General features: G+C 47.4%; 6 protein-coding genes across 8 annotated transcripts in view; 3 read left to right on the plus strand and 3 right to left on the minus strand.

Annotated features, from left to right (window-relative positions):
* Positions 1–4124: 4124 nt before the first annotated feature.
* FBXO11 (F-box protein 11) lies at positions 4125–10186 on the plus strand. Of its 2 annotated transcripts, XR_010654540.2 has the most exons (5): positions 4125–6987; positions 7135–7315; positions 7376–8450; positions 8666–8956; positions 9016–10186. XR_010654540.2 is itself a non-coding variant. In XM_036818151.3 (4 exons), exons 1-4 carry the CDS (start codon positions 4819–4821, stop codon positions 8793–8795), a joined length of 3555 nt encoding a protein of 1184 aa, XP_036674046.2. In that variant the 5' UTR covers positions 4125–4818; the 3' UTR covers positions 8796–10186. The 2 variants fall into 2 exon arrangements, 1 of the variants encoding a protein (XP_036674046.2); XM_036818151.3 differs by having other exon boundaries at positions 8666–10186.
* On the minus strand, positions 10170–12293 carry LOC108016216 (L-asparaginase 1). Its single transcript, XM_017082846.4, has 3 exons — positions 12082–12293; positions 11801–12024; positions 10170–11737 (listed from the first exon to the last, which is right to left on the minus strand). The coding sequence occupies exons 1-3, from the start codon at positions 12176–12178 to the stop codon at positions 10241–10243; spliced, it is 1818 nt and encodes a 605-aa protein (XP_016938335.4). The 5' UTR covers positions 12179–12293; the 3' UTR covers positions 10170–10240.
* A 545-nt stretch (positions 12294–12838) lies between these two features.
* LOC108016215 (BTB/POZ domain-containing protein KCTD3) lies at positions 12839–16119 on the plus strand. Its single transcript, XM_017082845.4, has 2 exons — positions 12839–13188; positions 13264–16119. The coding sequence occupies exons 1-2, from the start codon at positions 13127–13129 to the stop codon at positions 15401–15403; spliced, it is 2202 nt and encodes a 733-aa protein (XP_016938334.3). The 5' UTR covers positions 12839–13126; the 3' UTR covers positions 15404–16119.
* Positions 16120–16124: 5 nt separating this feature from the next.
* LOC108016203 (platelet binding protein GspB) lies at positions 16125–20608 on the minus strand. 2 transcript variants are annotated; one of them, XR_010654541.2, is made up of 9 exons: positions 20329–20608; positions 19995–20135; positions 19804–19934; positions 19311–19739; positions 19116–19256; positions 18369–18976; positions 18024–18309; positions 17747–17830; positions 17508–17641 (listed from the first exon to the last, which is right to left on the minus strand). XR_010654541.2 is itself a non-coding variant. In XM_065867037.2 (8 exons), exons 1-8 carry the CDS (start codon positions 20469–20471, stop codon positions 16872–16874), a joined length of 2649 nt encoding a protein of 882 aa, XP_065723109.1. In that variant the 5' UTR covers positions 20472–20606; the 3' UTR covers positions 16125–16871. The 2 variants fall into 2 exon arrangements, 1 of the variants encoding a protein (XP_065723109.1); XM_065867037.2 differs by lacking the exon at positions 17747–17830 and having other exon boundaries at positions 16125–17641; positions 20329–20606.
* A 246-nt stretch (positions 20609–20854) lies between these two features.
* LOC108010590 (alpha-2-macroglobulin receptor-associated protein) lies at positions 20855–22470 on the minus strand. Its single transcript, XM_017075475.4, has 5 exons — positions 22165–22470; positions 21895–22110; positions 21625–21835; positions 21206–21567; positions 20855–21146 (listed from the first exon to the last, which is right to left on the minus strand). The coding sequence occupies exons 1-5, from the start codon at positions 22384–22386 to the stop codon at positions 21018–21020; spliced, it is 1140 nt and encodes a 379-aa protein (XP_016930964.3). The 5' UTR covers positions 22387–22470; the 3' UTR covers positions 20855–21017.
* Positions 21649–23663, plus strand: part of RpS30 (ribosomal protein S30) — a 29886-nt gene continuing 27871 nt past the window's right edge. The window contains exon 1 of the mRNA XM_065867049.1: positions 21649–21658. The gene's annotated coding sequence lies outside the window, so the exon portion shown is untranslated. The remainder of the gene's footprint in view (positions 21659–23663) is intronic.

The raw sequence follows: 23663 nt of genomic DNA on the forward strand, positions 1-23663 counted from the left end.
ATAGTTATAAACTTGTCATAGTCATTATAAAAATATATTAAAATATCTTATCAATCTTATATCAATTGAACTTGTGCTATTTAAAAACGTATCGATTTAAAAGGAGTTCTATTTTACAAGGACATTTAGTTTACTGCATTTATACTGTGAATCGTAAACATGGCAATAAAACATCGATTCTCCCTCTTGTAATTGTTTTATACGCAATCTACGTAGTTCACGCCAGTGAAAATTCCAATTAAACAACTTTCGACATGGTGCACAATGGAATAAATCTTTATAGCGGATATCTGGCAGTCGAAATATTCGATCCATTCGTTCTCGCTTGTTTTCCTTTGCATGTTTTTTTTTTCTGTATGTTTTTGTATTTTATTTTCTTTTGCACGTATGCCATGCAGCCAAAAGCCATTTGTCGATGGGAAATTGCAAGAAATTTTACTTATAAGCCAAGTCATTTTCCACTAACTATCCGTGGGCCAAGGAATTACTTTTTATTAAGGGTTGCGGCTACTACGTTGAAAGTAATGAGGGTGCCGTCTCTTAAGTGTCTGCAAGGATGGTATAGTATATAGGTGGGTATGGTATAAGGGCAAGGTGTTGGATATTGCAAATTGAGTCATTTTTCATTCGACGCTGGATTACATCGAAAGTAAGGCGAGGGCGAGTGCAGCGAGGCCTCAATGTGTCACAATTTCAAGGACATAATTGGGTCATGTCCTTTGTGAGCGGGGCTTGACCGCTGAATAAGAAGGATTATGCCACACTTTTCCCAAAAAAGCTCTTTTTTGATTGGATTATTTGGGGACAGGTGCATTAACATTATCCTGCGAAAGGCTAAGGACACACAAACCGACCATTTATAATTCAGTCGTTCAACCTTTTGGTTGTCTCTTCATGTGTGTGAATACGGAAGAGGGGCAGCCAAATTTTGTTAGGCAAATTGTGAGATATAAAAATTGCGTCTCATTATGGTAAAGTTAATATTTCATGGGCAATTTACCGAGATTGAAACCGACACACTTCAAAAACTGCCAACAAATTTAAGCACACTCGCTCGCACACACACACGCACTGGGGTGTAATTACGGCTGCCGATTTCCATTGCCGCAGGACCTTCTGTGCGTTTCGTCTTCATACAATTTTAAACTCAATTAAAAGTTCTGCGCATTAGACATACTTGTGCCAAAAGAGCGAGACACGCCTCTGCCCCTCCGCGAAATGTGATTAAGGGGGCAATCGGGGGTAGCTCAAAGGACATTCGCATTAGTTGTCATTAAAAATGTGAGCGATAGCATCTAAACGACTTCACATATGCCGCATGTCAAGGGGAAAATAGAGCCTGAATGCAGTTCTGCCCCTTTCGAAAGGACAGGTGGATCCAATTGGAGGCAACAGCCCATTGACATACATTGATACGCTCCTTGGTTGCAGCCCCATACAATTTACAAGTATTTGGCCTGAAAGGTGGGCTAAGAAGGTAACTTCCCTACAGGTTTATACAAAAATATTTTAAGGGCACGTAAATTTTATCATTCTTCTGTTTTTTGACAAATAAAATTGATAATTATTTTTAAGGTAAATTAAATTCGTATGTTTTTGTAGGAATCATATAGCACTTTCTTTAGGCATAAAATGTAAGGAGTAATAAGCTATAAGACCAAAAAAATACATAACATTTAGCCCATATATATATATAAATATATATGGAACCAAACATAAAACAAATAAATTACCTAATATTTAGTATCAGTCAAGAATATATTTACTCCTAACTTACTTCTGCAGAAGATCTTCCCAAAATATATGTATTTGGGAGGCTCATCTTAAAAGTCATTATTCTTAGTATTTTGGTAGTTGTTGGGTTAGCTACGTTGATTTTGTTTATTACTTGTTATTCATTGATATTGAAATTTAAAAAAAAAGAATCAAAAGGTTTTACAGTGTTTTTCGAATTACACATAAAATCCATAAAAATGTTTGGCCTGTATTTTAGAATCTCTGAGTTAAGTACAACTTTTTTACATTTAGTAAATGTACTTTCCTTGATAAAATTGTTTCTTAATTTAAAAAAACATGGCCATTAACTTAAAATTTCTAAAATTTAGTGAAAATAATTATTTGATCAAAGATAAACGGCTACAAATCCAGAGTTCGGTTCTTCATTTGATATATATTTTATATTTTTTTCCGCAACCCAGTACAACCATTCAAATTAAACACAATTTTTATTTTTGAGTTTTTTAAAGATGACATATTTTGAATTATTACATTTTTTTATTGTCGCTAGAATCATAATTTAATTTGACCATTTTTCCGTCCTTCAGCTTGACCGGTGGAAAATCCATTTACATGCACTCCCTTTTCCTGGCGGCCTGAATGCGAAATGGGAAATGCGAGTGGTCGCGGGTGCCTGAATAATGGAGGCAAATCGGAAAGAGGCAAAACAGCAAAAAGTTAAATGCCTCTAATGACAGAAAATGAAGCAAATGACGAAAAATTGCGCAAAACAAAAGAGACAAATAATAACATGCCAAAATGGCCGACACGGACGCAAGGGCCACCCACCGGGGTCCGCCGCCCACTTGAGGCCACCGCACATCCTTGCAGAAGGACCAGGGAGGTCCAGGGAGGAGCAAGGAGGACCATTGAGGGCACGCACCAGCGAAGATAGGAAGGTAACCGTGGGGGCCAAGTGAATTACCAACAACGGGCGAATCAAGAAAAGCATGTGCGCGGCATAATTACGAAGCAATTAGACGAAATTATTATCGAGGTCAGCGGCGAGGGGCGTTCGGGGAGTACCGATGGGCCAGCAGGCCCCCGAGAACATATGGCCATAGTAGCCCCATAGACCGAGTCCCTCCCCCTTTTCTAAGGGGTGTCGGGCCAAAGGGATGCGTATGCCATTATCATTCACGCCGGGTGAAAGGAAAGGAAAGTATGGAAAAAGGAAAGCAGAGGAGAGGAAGAAAGCCCAGCGTAATGCCCTCTAAATGGGCAACACAAAGCGCACAGCAAAACAATACTCAGTGGAACTACTGGTTCAAGCGCCGAAAACCGGAAAAAATTAAGGAAAACTAAGGCGATGAGAGCACTCCTCAAAGAAGCCCAAATGGCCTGCGAAATACAACATGAAACCACGTTTGCCAGAGGCAGCAATTTTGTTATTAATTTTAATTACACAAAAATATATAATAAATTGAAACTGTATTGAAAATATATTTTATGTGGGTTTAGTCTCATGTAAAAAGAAAATAAATTTGGTTGTTTCTATGTATGGTATGTCGGTTTTGGAACACCAAGAAGTAACCCATAGAAAACATACGTACATAGATAAATGAATACCATGTTAAATGGATTAGAATTTTAATGATATGGTTATTTAGGTTTCTGTTAGAACACTTTTAAATTAATCATAGTACAACAAATTCAAGACGTATTTTGTGTTTTGATTTTAAAATTTTAGAATTTAGATACCCATTATTTAAGGTGTACTTCCTATAACGTAATACGTAAATTCTTAATTTGTCTTCTTCCCTTAAAATTCGTCATGTTTGGTTTCTTCAGCTGCCATTGGTCAATTACAATGTAGCACGGGTAGCTAGGAAATGGAATACAGAGTTTTTTTATAATTCGGATATGTATTTATGTACAAAAACATTGAAGTGCGATTTTTCACAGTCGATATGATCGCGTGAGCAAAGTTCAATGCTGGGCATTCGTTCAATGGAGAAGTCAAAACATGGCGCAAAATGACAATGACAAACAGGTGAACAAGGGGGCGTGGCGCGACCTTGCATGTTGACTACTTGACGGGGCTCTCAAAAAGTTCAGTTTTCTGCACTTTTCGAGTTTGTAGGTCACTGTCAAATGCATGTGTTTAATATTTCCATCAGATTTGTTGTTCTTTCAGTTTTGGTTGTCTTATTATATGGAAAAAACTATTCTTAAAAAACAATTTTTAAACATCTTGATTTTTAAAACACTAAAAGTAAGTCATTTTTATAAATTAAATTTTTTAAAAATGCGCGCGCAAGTAATTGATTTCTTCGATAGGACAATCTTCGGGATGCAAAATACCGAAATAAAAGAACATGGTTTTGGTATATTATCGAAAAACGAGTGGTATATGCAGAGCAGTCGAGCCGCGGTCACACTGGACGCTAAAATTAAAAATCGGATTAATTTTGTGGTTTCGCTGCTGAATTTTCGATAAAATAGTGTGCAATTGTGTCGAGTGAAACTGCTAATTAGTGTAGCTATCGTATCATAACTGCGAAAAGTGTTTTTTGGCCGGGCAAATAGCGAAAAGAAAGCAGAGTGTCTGCTGCGAAGACGAATTGAAGGGGAGACAGAGTAACAATGAGCGAGCGAGACGGCATCAGGCCAGTGTGAGCGCTAGCTGTGCTCCTCTAACCAAATAAAACAAAACAAAGGAGAGACAAAGGATAGAAACCCCGAAAAAGGCACACACACACGCACGCACACACAAGCAATAAGAAGAGCAGGCAGCAGACAGATAAACTAAAACAAATGGAGTTTAATTGATTGTTAGTCAAAGGATCCCGGGATTTAGCCAGCCGATCCCATTCGAACCGATCCAAATCCGAAGCTCTTGCTGCGAAAGTGAAGTGAAGGGGAAAACGAGAGAAAAGTCGTCGCCAAATTGTGCATGTGCATGTGCCAGTGTGTGTATGCGTATGGCTGTGTGAGTGCGTGTGCATATGGGGTTGGAAAACTGTGAAAACTCAAGCGCAAAAGTCTTTGGCTCCGATTAACTCGCGGAAAACTCATCCTCACTGGGCAGGTGACGGGAAGATGCCGAGCGCCTCGTTCACCTCGTCGCGCACCTACGTGCGCCGCTCCCGCCGGAAAGGAGCCAACCGGATAGCGATGCCCAACCGGCCGACGGGCAACATCATGGATCCCATGCTCCAGCAGAACGTGGCCGCCGCCGGAGCGGGAGCAGGTGCATCCGGTTCGAACAGTAGTAGCGGCGGTGGTAGCAACACCAACAACAACAGCAGCAGCAGCGGGAGCAGTAGTGCCACATCCACTTCCGGAGGAGGAGGAGCAGCAGCAGCAGCAGCAGCGGGCGCCGGAGCAACTGCAGCAGGAGCATCCAATTCAGCAGAGTACTTCGACAGCGGCCAAGGAGCCAGCGGTTCCAGTGGAGCAGCTTCTTCGGGCTTCTCTGGCAGCTTCTACAATGCCCTGCAAATGATGGACACTACTGAGAGCTCAGGCGCCGGCACCAGCCAGTCAACGCCGCCGGCTTTAGGAGCCTCATCCTCCGCCACATCGAAGTCCACCTGCGCCACAACCGGATCTAGTGCGGCAACAACGTCCGCCGCCGCGGCAGCTGCAGCCTCCGCCTCGGCCGGAAGTAGTCATCAGAGTCCCTACGACTTGCGCCGCAAGATCTCTGCCAGCAGCCACGAGCAGTGGCCGACCAGCTCCTCTTCCGCCGCGGCAGCTGCTGCCGCCGCCATACTCGTGGGACCCTCGAGCGGCTCCCCGCCGCTGGTCAATCCCGGCGCCTCGCCCTCCAGCTCGTCGTCCTCATCCTCCTCCAGTTCGTCGTCCTCGTCCGCCTCGTCTTCGAGCTCCTCGTCGAATGTACAGGCGCCCTCGACCAGTGCCACCTTCCCGGTGAACAATGCACCCACAACGGGAGCCACTCTGGCGCAGCCACCTAACGTCCACAGCTCAGTGCCACAGCAGCATTGTGGGGCACTGCCGGTGGGCGCTGCCATCGAGGATAATAACTACATGCTGCCGGCGAGGAAGCGATCGCGTCGCCTCTATACGCAAGGTGGCGAGATGGGTCCCGCTGCGGGAGCCACGGGGGAAACAGCCGGCTCTGGGACGGCAACGTCCGGAGGATCAGGTGCGCCAACTGCGGCCCAGTACCTCCAGTACGAACTGCCCGACGAAGTGCTGCTGGCCATCTTCTCGTATCTGATGGAACAAGACCTCTGCCGCCTGGCGCTTGTATGCAAGCGCTTCAATACCATTGCCAACGACACGGAGCTCTGGAAGCGCCTCTACCAGTCAGTCTTCGAGTATGACCTGCCGCTCTTCAATCCGGAACTGTGCAAGTTCGTGTTCGAGAAGCCGGAGGAGTCGGAGTACGCCAATCCGTGGAAGGAGAGCTTTCACCAGCTGTACCGTGGAGTGCATGTGCGCCCCGGTTACCAAGAGCGTCGCAGCTCAGGACGCAGCATTGTGTTCTTCAACACCATTCAGGCGGCGCTGGATTACCCAGAAGAGCGTGCCGCATCGGGAGTCTTTGTGCCGCCTGGCGCCGGAGCTGGCAATGTGGTCTCCGCGGGACTGTCCAACACAAGTGCGTCAGCGGGCGCAGGTGGAGCCGGTGGGGCCAGCGTTAATGCCCTGGTCAATATCTATGAAGAGCAGGTGGCCCCCACCGAGCACCCCGGTCCACTGATATTCCTTCACGCGGGCCATTACAAGGGCGAATATCTGTTTATCGACTCGGATGTAGCTTTAGTTGGAGCAGCGCCTGGTAACGTGGCTGAATCGGTGATCCTGGAACGAGAGGCCGGATCCACGGTGATGTTCGTTGAGGGAGCCAAGTACGCCTACGTGGGCTACCTCACACTCAAGTTCTCGCCGGAAGTAACTTCGACGGTATCGCATCACAAGCACTATTGCCTGGACATCGGCGAGAACTGTTCCCCGACCGTGGACAACTGCATCATTCGCTCCACCTCGGTGGTGGGCGCTGCCGTCTGTGTGGGCGGGGTAAATGCCAATCCCGTGATCCGCAACTGCGATATCAGCGACTGCGAGAATGTAGGTCTCTACGTCACCGACTACGCCCAGGGAACCTACGAGCACAACGAGATCAGCCGGAACGCCCTGGCAGGCATTTGGGTCAAAAACTTCGCCAGCCCCATCATGCGGGAGAACCACATACACCACGGTCGGGATGTGGGCATCTTTACCTTCGAAAATGGAATGGTAAGTGTAAACAAGTGGGTTTATCTCAGCTCGTTGCACAACAAACAAATTTCATTGTCTTAACATTTATAACATTAAACCCATGTCATTAAAAGTAGATTTATAATTTAAAGTGAGGTATTTCATAAATTTCAATCCATTTTCTAGGGCTACTTTGAGAAAAATGACATCCACAACAATCGCATAGCTGGCTTCGAGGTCAAGGCCGGAGCCAATCCTACCGTGGTCAAGTGCGAGATCCATCATGGTCAGACGGGCGGCATCTATGTGCATGAGAATGGTCTGGGTCAGTTCATCGAGAACCGCATCCACTCAAATAACTTTGCAGGTAAGACTGATTTAAGTGTAAATCATTGACTTTCACTAATCCACACTCTTTGTTTCAAAGGTGTCTGGATAACCTCCAACAGCAATCCCACCATCCGCAAGAACGAGATCTACAACGGGCACCAAGGTGGCGTGTACATCTTTGGCGAGGGTCGCGGTCTTATAGAGCACAATAACATTTATGGTAATGCGTTGGCGGGGATTCAGATCCGCACCAACAGCGATCCCATAGTGCGGCACAATAAGATCCACCATGGCCAACACGGCGGCATATATGTCCACGAAAAGGGTCAGGGTCTGATCGAGGAGAACGAGGTGTACTCCAACACACTGGCTGGCGTGTGGATCACTACTGGGAGCACTCCAGTTTTGCGACGCAATCGGATCCATTCGGGCAAACAGGTGGGCGTCTACTTCTACGACAACGGTCATGGCAAATTGGAGGACAACGACATATTCAACCACCTGTACTCGGGAGTCCAGATCCGCACAGGTAGCAATCCAGTGATAAGAGGCAACAAGATCTGGGGCGGACAGAATGGTGGAGTACTTGTCTACAATGGTGGTCTGGGATTGCTCGAGCAGAACGAGATCTTCGACAACGCCATGGCCGGCGTTTGGATTAAAACTGACTCCAACCCGACGCTGAAGCGTAATAAGATCTATGACGGCCGTGATGGAGGCATCTGCATCTTTAACGGAGGCAAGGGCATCCTCGAGGAAAACGACATCTTTCGCAATACGCAAGCCGGCGTCCTAATCTCGACGCAATCGCACCCGATTCTACGACGAAATCGCATCTACGATGGCCAGGCAGCGGGCGTGGAGATAACCAACAATGCGACGGCCACGCTGGAGCATAATCAGATATTCAAGAACAAGTTCGGCGGGCTGTGCCTAGCCAGTGGCGTTCAGCCAATTACTCGGGGCAACAACATTTTTAACAACGAGGACGAGGTGGAGAAGGCCGTCTCCAGCGGGCAGTGCCTGTACAAGATTAGCAGCTACACCTCCTTTCCCATGCACGACTTCTACCGCTGCCAGACCTGCAACACAACCGACCGCAACGCCATCTGCGTGAATTGCATCAAGAATTGTCATGCTGGTCATGACGTTGAGTTTATACGACACGATCGGTGAGTGGGAAGCAATTAATAGATTCAGAAAGTAGCATCTTTATAAGACTTTAGCATAACCAGACATAAAAGACCTCTAAAATCAAATGACTTGCGTGGCTTGTACACTTTAATTTGTTATAAAGCTGTATGAATCTTAATTTACGTTCCAACGTCTTAACTATTTTCTTGGCTTTAATAAAACCCGAAATAATAAACCCTGGTTTATTCCACAGCTTCTTTTGCGACTGCGGTGCTGGCACCCTGTCCAACCAGTGTCAACTGCAGGGCGAGCCCACTCAGGACACGGACACGCTCTACGACTCGGCGGCGCCCATGGAATCACATACGCTGATGGTCAACTAGGACACTAATTAACTTCGGCAGCTCGACCACAGTCCCATCCTTAGCTATATCTATCTTAAGACGTTAAGGCCAAGCTCTCAAATCTCTCGCACATCTCAAGTGTTGCTGTAAATATTCAAAAGGAAACCAACAAACGAACACACACTATAATACAATTAATTGTATGTAAATAATAACTAATTATTCTTGCGTTCAAAATTTAACTCAATGTGCAATTTAGTTTAACACGAACTCACACGCAAAGTTTTCACTTTTTAACTAAGCATAAAACGGATAAATCAATACAAAGAACACTGAAACCTTACCCATTTATGTCACAACGAATGAATGAAACTGAAAAGGAGGAACACCTTTAATACACAATGCATTTGTTTGTACGTCGAAGTGTTGTAAACGAAAGAGGAGCAAATGAGTCCTCTCGAACCCAGTGAAGAACAATTTTGTAATGTAGATTAGTAGAGATTTTAAAATTACATCAATTAACATAAACTACGTGTAAGCCATAGATATTAATGAGAGAGGAGATATGTATGCCCAGGCGAGCGGATCGGCCCCTGACTAACAACAATTCGAAGAAAGCAATTCTAAGTATTAACAACAAACTAGATTAGCGGCAGCCAATGCTTCAGCAAACTAACCTATGAATATACGAGTATAGTACACACATAACATAACTACATTTAAACGAAATACAGCACACTACTCTATATATTCATACGAATCTATGCGAATTCTACTGAAACACAGCACACGGACAAGATACAAAATCAAAAGCCTTTACCAAGCGTAAAATACCAAGCAATATTTCATGTCTAAATGTTGTAGAACAAATTTGTAGCTCAAACGTAAAAGAGAAATAGAAACGAAACAAAAGCCATGTGTCATTTTAGTCGTGTAAGTTTATGAACAGTTTAGTATTTAGTTTGTCTACGGGCCGAGTATTCGAATTATGCAAATCATTTTTAATTTAAGTCTGTAGCCTAGGCTAAGTGAACGCAAAAACCATAACTACTGCATAGATGACATTATCCGATAATTGCGTGTGAATTAAGTATTTTGTTTTTATTGCCTAACATTTAATTTATACTTTGTTTGCCCGTGTTTTTTCCCCAACGGTTCAATTTCGTAGGATCAAATAACCATAACACATAAATACTGCATACTATATTCTATATTCAACTATACGAAATATACGAGGATCAGAGTGTATTGTTTTACTAACAAAAATTTAAGCACGTCCTCGACGTGCGACTATACTATGTAGAGATTGATTTTAATGTGTTACCTATGCAAGCTAATAACGTCGTCGCCCTTGACTTGGACAAACCACTAAATATACATTCTTATATATACACAAGGTATAAGCTAATAATATTTGAAATTTGACAAAAGCGGTTGAGTGATCTTTAATTTGGAATTTCGGATCTTGGGATTAATAATACTTTCTAATTTGAACAGGAACAGGGATCTTCCTTGGCCAACTCGGTCTCCCGGAATCGCAACAGGGTCAGGATGTGGGCATGATTGGCTGCCTTGGCGTAATCGATGGGCGACATGCCCAGCTCATCCTTGAGGTACGGATTCTTGTAGTGCGGCAGCAGGTACTCCACCACCTCGTGGTTGCCCAGCTGGCAGGCGTAGTGCAGGGCTGTTCGTCCTGTCCGATCGGCCAGCGTGAGATTGGCCCCGGCCAATCGGAAGGACTCCAGTCGCTTGATCTTACCCCGCTCCGTGAGGGCACGCAGCAGCTCCGCCTGGACCAGCGGCTGGTCGTTGAGCTTGGCTCCGCTCTTGAGCAGCGCCTTGATGATATCATGATTGTCCGTGTCGATGGCCTCGTGCAATGGCGTGCGGTTAAATCGATCGTGGACATTAACCGGACAACCCGAGGAAATCAGGAAACAGACGCAGTTCAACTTGCCCAGGAAGCAGGCCAAGTGCATGGCGGAGCGTCCATCGCAGTTGGTGTCGCACAGATTGGCTCCGTACTGCTTGAGATCGCCCAACTTGTGGACATCACCTTCGGTGACTGCGGCCGCCACCAGAGCGGGATAGAATGTGGAGCACATCTGCTGCCGTTCCAGCGCCGTGGACATGTGCAGGGTGCGGGCAACGCCCTCGATCAGGTCGATGTCATTTATCTTGGCCACCTTGTTGGTGGTCAGCTCACCGCGCAGACTCAGCAGCATCACCTTCTTCTTGTTGGCCACATCCCACTCGGGCTTGGAGAGCACATAGGCCAGCTTGGTAAAGGCAGCTTCCTGGGTCATGTCATAGCCGGGGATTACGCCCACTTCGACCAGGGCTTGGCTCGTCTCATAAGAGTTGGAGACCATGCCCGCCGAACACTGGGTGATGTTCACGATAATGACGCACCTGTGAACCGCCTCCCTCAGCTCATCAAGCAAATCTTCACGATTCACCGGAAAGTTGCCGGCCCCATAGGTCTGCAGGACAACACCTTTTATGGGGTCCTTTAGGAAGGCCCTTACCACATCGACACTTATTCCCGGGTAAATCCGCAGCAGAGCCACGTTCTTGTTGAGCTCGGGATGGAGATTAAATGGTTTAACATTGCACGGCCGGAAGATTTGGCGGCTGTTTATCTCAATATTCACACCAGCCCGACCCAAAGGAGCTAGATTTGGCGAGTCAAGAGCATGGAAGGAGTCCGAGTTGAGCTTCGTGGAGCGACAGCCTCGCAGGATCTTGTTGCCGAAGAAGACGAGCACTTCGGGAATGTTGTAGTTGCCGGCAATCAGAAGGGCGCCCAGGAAGTTTTCCCGACCATCACTTCGGGCCTCGAAGATCGGTATCTGAGCCCCAGTGAGCACTACTGGTTTGTTAAGGTTCTCCAGCATGAAGGATAGCGCCGAGGCGGAGTATGCCAGGGTATCGGTGCCATGGAGGATCACAAAGCCGTCATAGGACTTGTAGGTTTTCTAGAAAAGAGAAAAAGTAATATTGTGTATAGCAAATCAAGGAAACCCTAATCCAAAACTCACTCCCACTTCGTTAGCAATGCGCTGCCAGTCGCAGATGCCCATGCAGCTGGAGTCCATCAGAGGGCAGAACTCGACCATATCGTAGAGGACTCGATACGGAGCATTGGCCACTGCCGGTAGAGCCATGAAGCCCCCATCATCACTCTTGCTGGCATAAATCTTGTCGTGACAGCTGGGAAACTCCTGGAGCCGCTCAGCCAAAACATCCGGCACGGTGTGTAGTACTGTTGGAAAACAAGGCTATAGAGATAGATCGTGATTAAAGCTATCGATTCACCCACCGCCGGACTCGTTGCGGATCATTCCTATAGTTCCGCCCACGTAGATGACATGGACGCGAGCCTCCTTTTTTAAGCAACCGCACTTTGCCGCTGGCATTTTGGCCTTTTTTGAATTTTGTTTTGTGTCTGCCAAAACTAATTTAAGGCTCAGTTCCTAAGGCTTAGAATAGACACTGAGATCCATGAGCTCTACGGTGAGTTTTTGTTCAAGGTTTTAGTTTGGCCTAATTTTAAATTTCCCGCCAAACTAAATAAACCGTTGTTACAGAAAAGGTGATGTGACCGTATGTTTGTTAAACGATAGAGATGGACCTTGGTAAGATAACGAATAGCGTGATTTATTTAATAACGGTGGCTTTAAAAGAACAAATATATTTTATATATATAGCAACACAAATAAAAAGGTAAATATCAACAATAAACATCTTTTTTTGTGGACTAGTCACTTTAAGATAAATCTAAAAAATAGCAATGCTAAAATGCATTCAAAATGGTAGTTCCTACATATTATAAAATAAGCATTGTATATAATATAACTCCATTTTTTTAATTTTCCTGGGGCCGAAGGGCTTTAGTTTCCAGTACCATTTTTCGCCAAGATAAATTTTTATATTGTATACTTATTTCAATTTGTTTAAGTAAAATTATTTTACTAAATTATACATTCAAAAGTAGTAACTGTCAAATAACGCATTAAATGCATCTGGGGCCCCTCCTAAACGGTGACTGCTCGTGATCAGGAGCAGTCACGATCGATGTGCCCATCCCTAGTGTCTACGGAGCAGTGCAACAAATAATAAATAAATAAATAGGCAGCACCCAGAGTTAAACGAATAAATTGCACCCCGCAGCTCGACAAGTGGGCTGGGGACCGAAATCGCGAGTTATCTGCTTCGCTGGTGCGGCAGCCACGGCGTCCGCCGTATCAGTCGCTGGCTGGAGCGCTGGGAGCACGGAAGCCACACAAATAGAAGCGCATTTAGGGCACACCAATCCGTCCGCTGCTGCTACGGCAGCCCGGGGGTCATCGGATCATCGGACTGCCATGTCCTACTTCACGCACCCCGCCAGCAGCGACCTGGTCAACCTCAATGTGGGTGGTCAGCGGTAAGAACAAAGAACTGGCAGAGCCCTTACTGACCACATTGATGACGCATGCAATCTCCATCTTACCTTCCGTAGCTTTTCCACGTCGCGGCAAACGCTTACGTGGATCCCGGACACCTTTTTCACGGCCCTGCTCAGCGGACGCATCTCGAGCCTGAGGGACGAGCACAATGCCATCTTCATTGACCGCGATCCGACGCTTTTTTCGATCATCCTCAACTACCTGAGGACCAAGGACATCGACATCAAGAACTGTGAGATCCGCGCCCTGCGGCACGAGGCGGAGTATTATGGGATCACACCGCTCACCAAGCGCCTGGCCCTCTGCGAGGACCTCAGCCACTCGTCCTGCGGCGATGTGCTCTTCTACGGCTTCCTGGCGGCGCCGCCTATGCCCTCCAATGAAGCCGTGCCAGCCGCAGCCGCCGTTGTGGACGAGCCAGTGCCCTCCACTTCGGCCAGCGCGGTGAGTGCTCGACCCGGGTCCATGGTGCGGGTTCCGGAGCCCTCGCGTTCCTCACACTCGCGCAATTCTTCGTGGGATCTGCGTCTGGGTCGCACGGGCAGCAGTGCCACCGGCCCCAATCCGCCAGCTCCGATGCTGCACTCGCGCAATCCCTCGATGGACTTTATGCGGCACTCGCGCAACTCTTCGGCGGATCTGAACAAGGTCTTCCGCAACGAAGTGGGCCTGGTATTCAGCCCCACGCAGAACTCACACTGGGTGGACCCGATGCGGGTGCAAATCATCAAGGCGCACCAGAACTGGATAGCAGTGGCCTACGCTCACTTTGTGACCTGCTACCGCGTAAAGGACTCCAACGGTTGGCAGCAGGTCTTCACATCGCCCCACATCGACGCCACCATAGAAAGGATCGCCATCAACTCGAAGGTGAACACCTCCGCGGCGGAGCCAGTGCCCAGCAAGATGGTAGCCATATCGTATGGCAGTCAAATCAGGTTGTGGAGCATCCAGGAGGGCGGCCAGAAAACAGACGTGGGCACTTTCAATCTAAACGTGCGGGTGGAGTACCTGTTCTTCATCGGCAGCCAGCTGGTGGCCCTGTCCTCTTCCGGCAAGATCGGCGTGTGGCACGCCATGACCCAGCACTGGCAGATCCAGGACCTAGTGCCCGTGCTCTCCTTCGACTCGGCCGGCTCGTTCCTGCTGCTGGGCTGCAACAACGGGTCCATCTACTACATAGACATGCAGAAGTTCCCGCTCCGAATGAAAGACAACGATTTGCTGGTCACCGAGCTCTACAAAGATGTCACCTTGGACCCAATCACGGCCATCTCGGTGTACCTTACCCCGAAAACATCGAGCATCAGTGGCAACTGGATCGAGATCGCCTATGGCACCAAGTCGGGGGCGGTCCGGATCATCGTCCAACATCCGGAGACAGCTGGCCATGGCCCACATCTGTTCGAGACTTTCTTCGTGCACCAGAGCCCCGTAACCAAGGTGATGCTGTCGGAGAAGTACCTTGTCTCTGTGTGCAGCGAGTACCACCATGTGCGAACCTGGAGTCTCACCCGCTTCCGGGGAATGCTCTCCACTCAGCCCGGCTCCACGCCAGAAGCCTCCTTCAAGATCGTCTCGCTGGAGGCCACCGACACCAGCTACAGCTATGCGGCTGGAAATGATTTTGGACCCTACGGCGACTACGACGACATGATATTCGTGCAGAAGGTGGTGCCCGAGACGGATCAACTGTACGTGCGCTTGGCTTCCAACGGGGATCGGGTGTGCGTCATCCGATCCGTGGACAGTTCCACAATTTCGGCTTTCTGTGTGCACGAATGCGAGGTATCGTCGCGCATGGGATCCCGGTTTATACTCACCGGTCACTGCAACGGCGCCATCCAAATGTGGGACCTAACCACCGCCCTGGCGCTGCTCTCCAAGGATGAGCCGCAGCAGAAAACCAATGGCGGACCCGACACCAACGAGCTTCTCCGCCTACTTGACCAGTGTGAAATCAGCAATTCATCATGCACAACTCCTTGTATGTCACCGTGTCTATCAGCTATGGGCAACGGCTCTGGAATGGCCTCCTCCATAGCCCGCATGAAGGCCAGCAACATAGCCCTGCTCAATCGGGAACCGTCAATCGCTGCCCAGGTGCAGCCGGCCGCCCAGGTGCAACCTCCTCTTCCGGCGGCAGCAGTGGCGCCCGATGCAATCCCGATGGCTGACGACAACAACGAATGAGACGTGGAAGCGGCTGCTTGGTCGGCGCTTGTCGGGCGCGTTTCGTCGTTAACATTTCACAGGTGTAGCATGATCTTCGACTACCAGTTTATATTCCTGCAGTTCGTGGTGTGCGCCCTCATCTACGTCTGGGTGACGCGACTCACCCGCGGTCACACGACTGGGCCGTGACGGACTGCCAGCAGGCATTTACCCAATCAGATAATCTCCATTATATGTGCTCGATGTGGTTGCAAATGCAATGTGTATCCCCGTTAACCCCCTTATGTGCCCCGAACTACTTGGATCGTACAGTTAGTAATTTTTAAAATGTCTCTGTTCTAGTTAAAGTTATAAAAATTAGTTAAAACCATAGTTAAAACAATGTAAACCTGAGTATAAGACTTCTGCAACCGATCTATAATTAGCACAGCTCTTAAAGGGTGCTACACCGGGACAGACTCGAAACCTTATCAAATGTAGATCAGTGGATAAGAATGGTTGCCCGAAACAAAGAGAGTTCATTGAACAGCAAATTAGTTCTTTGTTACCACCTTGTCAACCTTGAAGATTAGAATTTGTGATTTAAAATTTATTGTATTTGGTGCGCCTGTCCTGGTGAAGCCCCTCACATCAATATATTGATCCGCCTTGTTGCAACCCGTAAGCAGATATACATCTATACATATGCAATATTAATAAACATAATTGTATACCTACAGATATCAAAATAGCAACCGTGTTGTGTCATCAATAATTTATTGAACATTTTATCTTAGTTTCTTGATGGTTGAATACTTGGAAGTTTTCCTTTAACATTTATCAATACAAATACTTGGCTTGCTTTCTCGTGGGTATTGTGTGTGTAAATACGTGTATATACTAAGCCTATACCGGACCTCAGTAAAGTAAAAAGCAGCAAAAACGCCAGAACATATAAAAATATATATAATATACATATATGTATAGTAGGTAAGTCCTCCTGCCCGCCATCTAAATATCATTGGCCTAAACACAACCCACTTCGGACCGCCGGTGTGTGTGCTCATCAATTTAAACTAGTGGCGCGTCAAGTAAGACCCCTGCATTCAATTTACCTAAAATAGGACGCACTGGTACTGAGATAGAATAATAATAATAGAGTAGATACTTGGAGCGATTACCCACCCTCGCCCGGAAGCAATTGTCGAGCCGGTCATACAAATAGTTTGTACAAAAAAGTCAACCTAAAGCTACGCTATATTCTAAAGGGCAAACCGATATGAAGCTGTGCCATTATGGGATGGGTTTACTGCTGTCCCGATCTGACCGTGGGTCAGTGACCCACTGAGTGCAATCTAAGACTGTCGCTTGGCGAGTGCCGTTCCTAACTACGATTTAAGCGTGGATGTGTGGGGGTCTGTGCATCGAATGGATGATATGTGCGTGAAGAATTGCTTAGCAAAAAACTGATGAGGGGAGATCCAGCTCACTGGCCACCGACCGCGGGCTACACGTGGAAGTAGTCGTCCACCAGCAACTGCTCGCTCGGGGTGGAGGCTGCCCCACTCATCGGACTGCTCGCCTGCGTGTCCGAATCCTGGTCTGCCTGCAGCAGCTCGTAGCCCGGCTCCATCCCACTGCTCGTGTTGGTCGTCGTCGTCGTGGTGGTGGTCGCTGTATTAGCCGCCGTGGTTAGGTAACACACCGACTCGTAGTTGGGATCCGTTTCACTGCCCGTTCCCGTCAGCGATTCGTATTGCGAGGATTGCGGTGTGCTGGTGGCCACCGTTGAAGAGTTCAGCGACACGGAATTGGACGTGGAGCTGGGTGATGTGAGGGTCAGGCGACTACTGCCGCTGCCCGGAGTTCCCGCCACTGCGTTTTCCGCTATTCGGGCATAGTGGTCCGTCTCCGCAGCGGCTTTCGTCTCCAGAATGCTGGCATAGTTATGGTTCGCATCCGCCCCTGGAATGGTGCTGTAGCCGGAGGCGTCAGCGGTGGCGGGCGGGCGTTTTTTTTCCAGCACCTTGGCATAGCCGTCGTCCGAGTGGGCACGACTCTTGAGCACCTCGTAGTTGGGATCGTAGTCCGACTTTTTGGCCTCATCCTCGCCTGCTGGAACTGGGTGCAGTTGCAGTTGCTCGTAACCTGGATCATTGTTGCTGTTGGACGGCGGCGTCGGTGGCGGCGGCTGTGGCTGGTTTAGGATAGTCTCGTAGTGCTTTGTGCTGGCGCTGATCGCAATTGCTGTTGCTATCGTAACTGGCTGGGCAATCGCTGAAATAGCGGCGGAAATAACAATTCATTAGTCAACAGCTTGAAGCAGCGAATTTACATAGATTGATGTGAAGAAATTATGGATTTGCTGCAGACGATACTAACCACGGCTACTTCCAAAGAAAAACTCATTAAATTTTCGCTGTTTGAGTTGAACAAACACGGAAATTACTCATTTTGGCATAGCAACTAAGTTTGGGAAGGCATTTTAGAGGAGAGACAAGGAGAGACAGATAGATAGACAGGCAGATTAGGCATTAGGCAGGGATTAGCGACAAAGCCAGGGTAAAAACTTTGAGCAGATTACAGGAACCAGCCCATTTACCCAGAACTCATCGAGCAGGGACTGTTAAAGAGGGGCTGAGAAGGGCTGTCGACATACCTCCTCCTTCCTGTTGTCGTTCCTTTTGCAACATGTTAGCTGCATAGCAATCCGACTTTCGGTTCTCGTGCATCACTTGGCCATCGGCTGGAATCGTTTCGTAGCCGTGATCCTTGGCCGAATAGCTATTGCTCCGCACACGACCCTTCTGGCCATCAACTAATAAGGCTGCAGCACTGTCCAACGGACTGACACCCAAGGCATCCTGCTGCTGCTTTCTGGCCAGGATGGGCGAACTGTTTTGGGAGGACGGAGAGTTGCGCGAAAATTTGTGCTTTTTCATGACCTACGGGTATAAGAAATGGTTTAGCTTGGGTTACTGATTCTGGCAGATATTCATCTTACCTTGGCGTACATGCCCTCAATGTTCTTATTGCCCTCGCCTTCCTTGGATGGACTGAGGCTCTTGCTGTGCTTGCGCTGCGGCGACGCTTCTCCAGACTCCACCTCGTGACCTTCGGCACTCGCCTCGATCACAGATATGACCGAGTTCCGGCCAGAAGCTAGGTTACTGATGCTGCCGGCGTGCAGATGGTGCGACTGCCCCACACTTGCCTTGGGCGTCGGTGGCAGAGGAGAGTTCGCCTGGCGTTTCTCCGGCTTGGGTGAGCCCAGATTGCACACAGATGTGCTGTTGTTGGACGAGGATGAAGCCTGTCGCGAGTGCATCTGAGCTCGCAAGCTGTCTACCGGCGGTGGAACAGGCATACCATGATCGGCACCGCTGCTGCTGGGTGGTCTATGTATTCCGGTGCTGGCACCGCCTCCGACCATGGCGGCGGACGCATTAGCAGTCGAAATACTGCTGCTGTTATTGATCTCGACGGCCACAACTATGGGATTGGCCTGCATTGGCTGGATTTGTGCGTACGTCTCGGAACCGCTCGTGTAAATATCAGCGGCATTGGCCTGGTGTCGATTATTGGGATCCTCAATTGCCGCATAAGTTTCATCTAAAAAAGTAAGAACATTAATGTATGGTTTTTATAGAATATATATCAAAGGAAATGTTTATAAATTTAAAACCCATGAGGTAATTATACAAAATTAAAAGTTTCCCTAGGGAACTTTGATTTTTCTCCCGTGACTCACCAGAATCGTCTGATACGGTGGCGTAGTGGGAGTCGTTCACATCCCGCGATAAAGTTGGGTTCCTATTCGACGGTTTCCCCGGTGGTTGTTGCGCCAGAATGTTGGCCAGCGGCTCCCTCACACTAATGCTTGTGTATCCCTCTGCGGAGTAAAGTACTTAGGAATATGACATCACCTCGCGTGCCACAAACTTACTCGATGAATCCTGCGAGTCGCCGCTAAAATGCTGGTTGGCGATGGGCGGCGTCATGTAGGGCAGATCTTGGCTAGCCGAAATCATGCCTGCGATCGCAGAGGCGGCGGGAATCTCAGCCTGTGCCGGGGCCGAGTCATTAAGCTCCCTTGAGCCCTCGCTATGCTGGGAACTGCGGTGCATGGGATCGATGCCATCGCTGGAGGACCCTGCCACCACTGCAGCCGCCGCAGCAGCTGCTGCAGATCCATGGTTGGCCGCATGCGACGTAGAGGGGGCATTCAGCTGGGCATAGGGATGCTCGGTGCCCCGCACCTTAGCGTAGTCGTGCGGCAGACCCTTAACACGTGAGTACGGTGAACTGACATCATCCGCCTGGCTGATGGAGCTGTGCTGCGACACGCTGGTCTGTTTTTTCATGCTTGGCTGGGCTGTGGCATTGATTAGAAGCAGGAATTATATTAGATGCTTCTTAGGATCTGGATTACCACTTACGACTTTGGCTGCGGGCATTGCGGGCATCGACCAGCTGCTTGTCCGCCACGGTTTCGTATAGTTCGGAGCCATTATCATTGCTCTCGGCCACGGGAATGTCGGGCAAACTGCGATGAGCTGCAGTGCTTGACCTGGAAAGTGTTAAGGGTTAATTTTCTGCTTGATTTGCTTGTAGAGTAGTAGACACTCACCGCTTTTCGGAGTCTGCATTTGATACTGTGGAGGCATTCAGCTCCGCCTGGGACTCGCTGTTGCCCACCAGATTGGTGACCACAATGACCTCGTCGGGATTCTTCAGCTTGACCATGCCCTCTGGGCCCATCATGTCATTTCTGGGGAAGCAGGGGGTATAGAGAGTGTTATTAGTCCAATGGGTGCATCCAACTGGAACTGGGCGACGTAGAGGCGGAGAAAGAGACCCACTTTCACTCTCTCGCTGGCCTACACCGCCCTGTTCCCGCCGCCTGAGTAATCCCCCTAGAAATGCGCTGCTGATCCTTGCAGGAACCGGGAGCAGGAACTCACTTGGGGATGCGCTTCTTGCAGCAGAGACAAGCGCCCAACATCACGATGAAAGTGAGCGTCAGGCTGACGGTCGCCAGGAGGTACGTGTACGAATTTGGGGCCTCCAGGCGCAGCTCCGACGTCGTCGCCTCCACCATGCCCATGTCGCTGTGTGTACATATGCACTATGTACCCATTTAGCACTTGCACCGACCGCTGCACATATATATCGACTTCTTTTCGCTAAGTTAATATTTTATTTTTTTTGGCCCACGAAACAGACAACAACAAGAATGCGACTGGCGTATGGTCATACTAGGTGCGGTCCTACTGGTTGGAGGAAAATACGCGTTTAGTGAAAGGTCTAGTATGGTCCTACTGAAAATATCACCGGCTTTTAACGGTTTACTTCCATCCTTATGATATTATATGAACTTATCTCATAAAATATACATTAACTCTTTAAGCCTTTCTGGTTTTTAAGGCAAAGAAATTATTTAACACAAAATTTAAATTTTCCAGATTTATACAACTTATTACAAAAATATTAAGCTTCATGAGATTTTAATTTCATTCAAATGATATTTGGTATCAAAACTATACCTATTTACAAATGCTGAATAGCAGCTCAAGTGATATTGTGCTTCTCACAAACAGTTGCACCTAATTCTAATTTATTCGCTTGGCACGTTCAGTGATTGCATCAACCCTTAAAGTTCGGTGTGCTTAAAAATGGTTTTTTCAATGTTCTCCTGCAGTTTCTCCACCTTGCGAGTTTGCTTTTTCAGCTGATCCTCCATGTCCTCAAAGCGGTTGCTCTTGTCCTTGTGTTTCTCGCCCTATAAGTTACAACATATTAGTCACCTTATGATTTTTAAGAAATTCTCCAAACTTATACCTTGTACTTCTCCTTGTGCAAAGCATGCTCAGCATGCAGATGACGCAGCTTCAGTAGTCGGCTTTCGAAATGATGCAGTTCAGTCTTTATGGACTCCAGTTCCTTTTCAGTGAAATTGCTAGACTTAGCCACGCGCCACAGACCCTGAACTTTAGGCTCGATAAAGTCCTGACTGTGTGGACCAGAGGACACCAGACGTTCTAGTCTATCGTAATGATCCTTGATGCCAGCATGATGGCCACGAAGGGTGTTAAGGTCGTTTTCGAAACTTTTAACATTTTGTGCGTGGGTTTTGATCTCATTTTCGTTGGCATCATTTGAAATCAGATTGTAGTTGTCCAGATCTTCGGTGTTTATAGCGTCTGAAGAGGGAACAAACTAAGTAAAATGTTTTTAATTTGATATTTAGAAAAACATACTCTCATGCTTGTCGGTATCCACGGTGCCGATATTCTCCAGCAAGCTGTAGTACACGTCGACTTTATCCTGGTGATGATCAAACTCCTGCTTCAGAGATTTCAATTCCTCTGCAGTGAAGCCGGAAAGCTCTGCCTTTTCCCACAGCCGTACGAGTTTTTTGTCCTTGAAAAGGCTCTTGTTTTTGTAACGCTCATCAGCGTCGTGGAATTTCTGTAAAGTAGGCAGGGTATAAATGACCTGTTGCGCCTAAGGAGTGGGGATTTCCTTACCTTGTAGGGCTTAAGCTTCTCCGCGTCCTGGGTCTCGTCAAAGTGCTCCAGCAGATCGTAGCTGCTCATGATGCCAATGAGCTTGCGGCGCAGCTCGTCGTCCTTCAGGCCATCCTTGTCCTTGTGCTGCGAGTTGAGCTGCTTCCAGGCGATCTCCTCCTTATCGTGGATCTTAAGCTCCATATAGAGCGACTTGAGCTTGGGCTCTGTAAGGCGCTGTAACAGGGGGTTATTAACAGGAACTTTAGGTATATGACTCTCCACACTTACGTTCTGAGCCTTGGCCCACACGAGATTCAATTTGGCCATGCGAAATGGCCGCTGGATGGTTCTGAAGTCTGGGTCATACTTCTCCTGCTTTACTTGCTGGAAATGCGGGTCATTTGCCTCTTTGCTGTACTTCTTGCTCTGCTTTTTGTCGGCATCCACTCCCAGCGATGCGATCAGCAGGAAAAGTGCAATGATTGCAACTACCGGTGCTGACCTAACCATTTTCCTCGTGGTTTTTATATGTATTTAAGGCACATGCAATTTTAAGTGCAGTGCTGACCTGGCTAAACAGTTATTCTCAACGAGCAGTGTGGCCAGATCAAAGCTGAGTCGGCGATTCCCAGTGTGGCCAGCCACGATATCTCAAAGTTATTCAGGCAAAATGTGCGTCAAATTAGCGTCGGCCTGTTAGCAACGAAAACGGGAACGGTGGAATATGGAACATGGGGCCCTTTTTATTTTTAAATTTTCTCGCTATTTGGGGACCAAATCGAAAAATTTAAAATGCTAGATTGTTAAGAAAGAAAAGATCTATCGAGCTAGGTAGGTTTGGGACACATACGAGGCCTATTAGTATTTCAAAAATGCATTTGAAAAATCGTGTCCCCACAATTTTGTTAACTGCTCCCCTCACAGAGGTTGTGCCAATATGCACGATAAACTAAGCTATAAGGGGTTAATTCAAGCTCCTTGTCTGAAAGTTTCATGAAAATCAAACCCACAGTTTTCGAGAAAAAAGCCTAACAGTACCGCAACCTCGGATTTTCCCCATACAAAAAAGAGGGGCAAAAATGAAATTACCTACTGCTCCACTCCTAGAGGTTGTGCCAACATGCACGGTATATGGGTAGATAGGGGATAATCTAGGGACTGTTCTGTGAAAGTTTTATCAAAATCAAACCCACAGATTTTGAGAAAATTGCTTAACAGTTGGGGGTGTTAAAAAGGTTATTAAAAGGCCGTTTAATCCAGAAACGGAACCATTGGATACTAAGACATAAACCACAATGTAAACAGCTTAGCCATGACAATCATTCGACGCTAACTTTCTATAACTTTATACAGCTCTCACAGAGGTTGTGCCAACTTGCACGGTATCGCATTCGAAGGGGCATCATTATAGCTAATTTCTGAATAAATTACAGGCAATTCAAACCCACAGTTTTCGAGAAATTCAAGTCTTTTCAATTATGGCTTTTGCCACGCGGTCACACTGTCAAGGCCTGCGATAAATCGTATGACCCGTGACATCAACCATCAAAATATATATGCAAACTTTAATTAATTCATACAGCTCTCACAGAGGTTGTGCCAACTTGCACGGTATCGCATTCGAAGGGGCATCATTATAGCTAATTTCTGAATAAATTACAGGCAATTCAAACCCACAGTTTTCGAGAAATTCAAGTCTTTTCAATTATGGCTTTTGCCACGCGGTCACACTGCCAAGGCCTGCGATAAATCGTATGACCCGTGACATCAACCATCAAAATATATAT

The sequence above is a fragment of the Drosophila suzukii genome, chromosome 3, assembly GCF_043229965.1.
Source record: "Drosophila suzukii chromosome 3, CBGP_Dsuzu_IsoJpt1.0, whole genome shotgun sequence".
In the NCBI taxonomy this organism is placed as follows: domain Eukaryota; kingdom Metazoa; phylum Arthropoda; class Insecta; order Diptera; family Drosophilidae; genus Drosophila; species Drosophila suzukii.

What these genes read in the sequence shown, in the direction of transcription:
- FBXO11 (XM_036818151.3), top strand. Translation starts at nt 4,819, where the DNA reads ATGCCGAGCGCCTCGTTCACCTCGTCGCGCACCTACGTGCGCCGCTCC. An exon ending in TTACCTTCGAAAATGGAATG is followed by an intron (nt 6,988 to 7,134) that starts GTAAGTGTAAAC and finishes TCCATTTTCTAG; the next exon opens with GGCTACTTTGAGAAAAATGA. An exon ending in CCACTCAAATAACTTTGCAG is followed by an intron (nt 7,316 to 7,375) that starts GTAAGACTGATT and finishes TTTGTTTCAAAG; the next exon opens with GTGTCTGGATAACCTCCAAC.
- LOC108016216 (XM_017082846.4), bottom strand. Translation starts at nt 12,178, where the DNA reads ATGCCAGCGGCAAAGTGCGGTTGCTTAAAAAAGGAGGCTCGCGTCCAT. An exon ending in GATCCGCAACGAGTCCGGCG is followed by an intron (nt 12,025 to 12,081) that starts GTGGGTGAATCG and finishes GTTTTCCAACAG; the next exon opens with TACTACACACCGTGCCGGAT. An exon ending in GCATTGCTAACGAAGTGGGA is followed by an intron (nt 11,738 to 11,800) that starts GTGAGTTTTGGA and finishes TCTCTTTTCTAG; the next exon opens with AAAACCTACAAGTCCTATGA.
- LOC108016215 (XM_017082845.4), top strand. Translation starts at nt 13,127, where the DNA reads ATGTCCTACTTCACGCACCCCGCCAGCAGCGACCTGGTCAACCTCAAT. An exon ending in CTCAATGTGGGTGGTCAGCG is followed by an intron (nt 13,189 to 13,263) that starts GTAAGAACAAAG and finishes TACCTTCCGTAG; the next exon opens with CTTTTCCACGTCGCGGCAAA.
- LOC108016203 (XM_065867037.2), bottom strand. Translation starts at nt 20,471, where the DNA reads ATGGGCATGGTGGAGGCGACGACGTCGGAGCTGCGCCTGGAGGCCCCA. An exon ending in AATGCAGACTCCGAAAAGCG is followed by an intron (nt 19,935 to 19,994) that starts GTGAGTGTCTAC and finishes AACACTTTCCAG; the next exon opens with GTCAAGCACTGCAGCTCATC. An exon ending in TTGAGGGCATGTACGCCAAG is followed by an intron (nt 18,310 to 18,368) that starts GTAAGATGAATA and finishes TTATACCCGTAG; the next exon opens with GTCATGAAAAAGCACAAATT.
- LOC108010590 (XM_017075475.4), bottom strand. Translation starts at nt 22,386, where the DNA reads ATGGTTAGGTCAGCACCGGTAGTTGCAATCATTGCACTTTTCCTGCTG. An exon ending in AGAAGCTTAAGCCCTACAAG is followed by an intron (nt 21,836 to 21,894) that starts GTAAGGAAATCC and finishes CCTACTTTACAG; the next exon opens with AAATTCCACGACGCTGATGA. An exon ending in GGATACCGACAAGCATGAGA is followed by an intron (nt 21,568 to 21,624) that starts GTATGTTTTTCT and finishes TTCCCTCTTCAG; the next exon opens with ACGCTATAAACACCGAAGAT.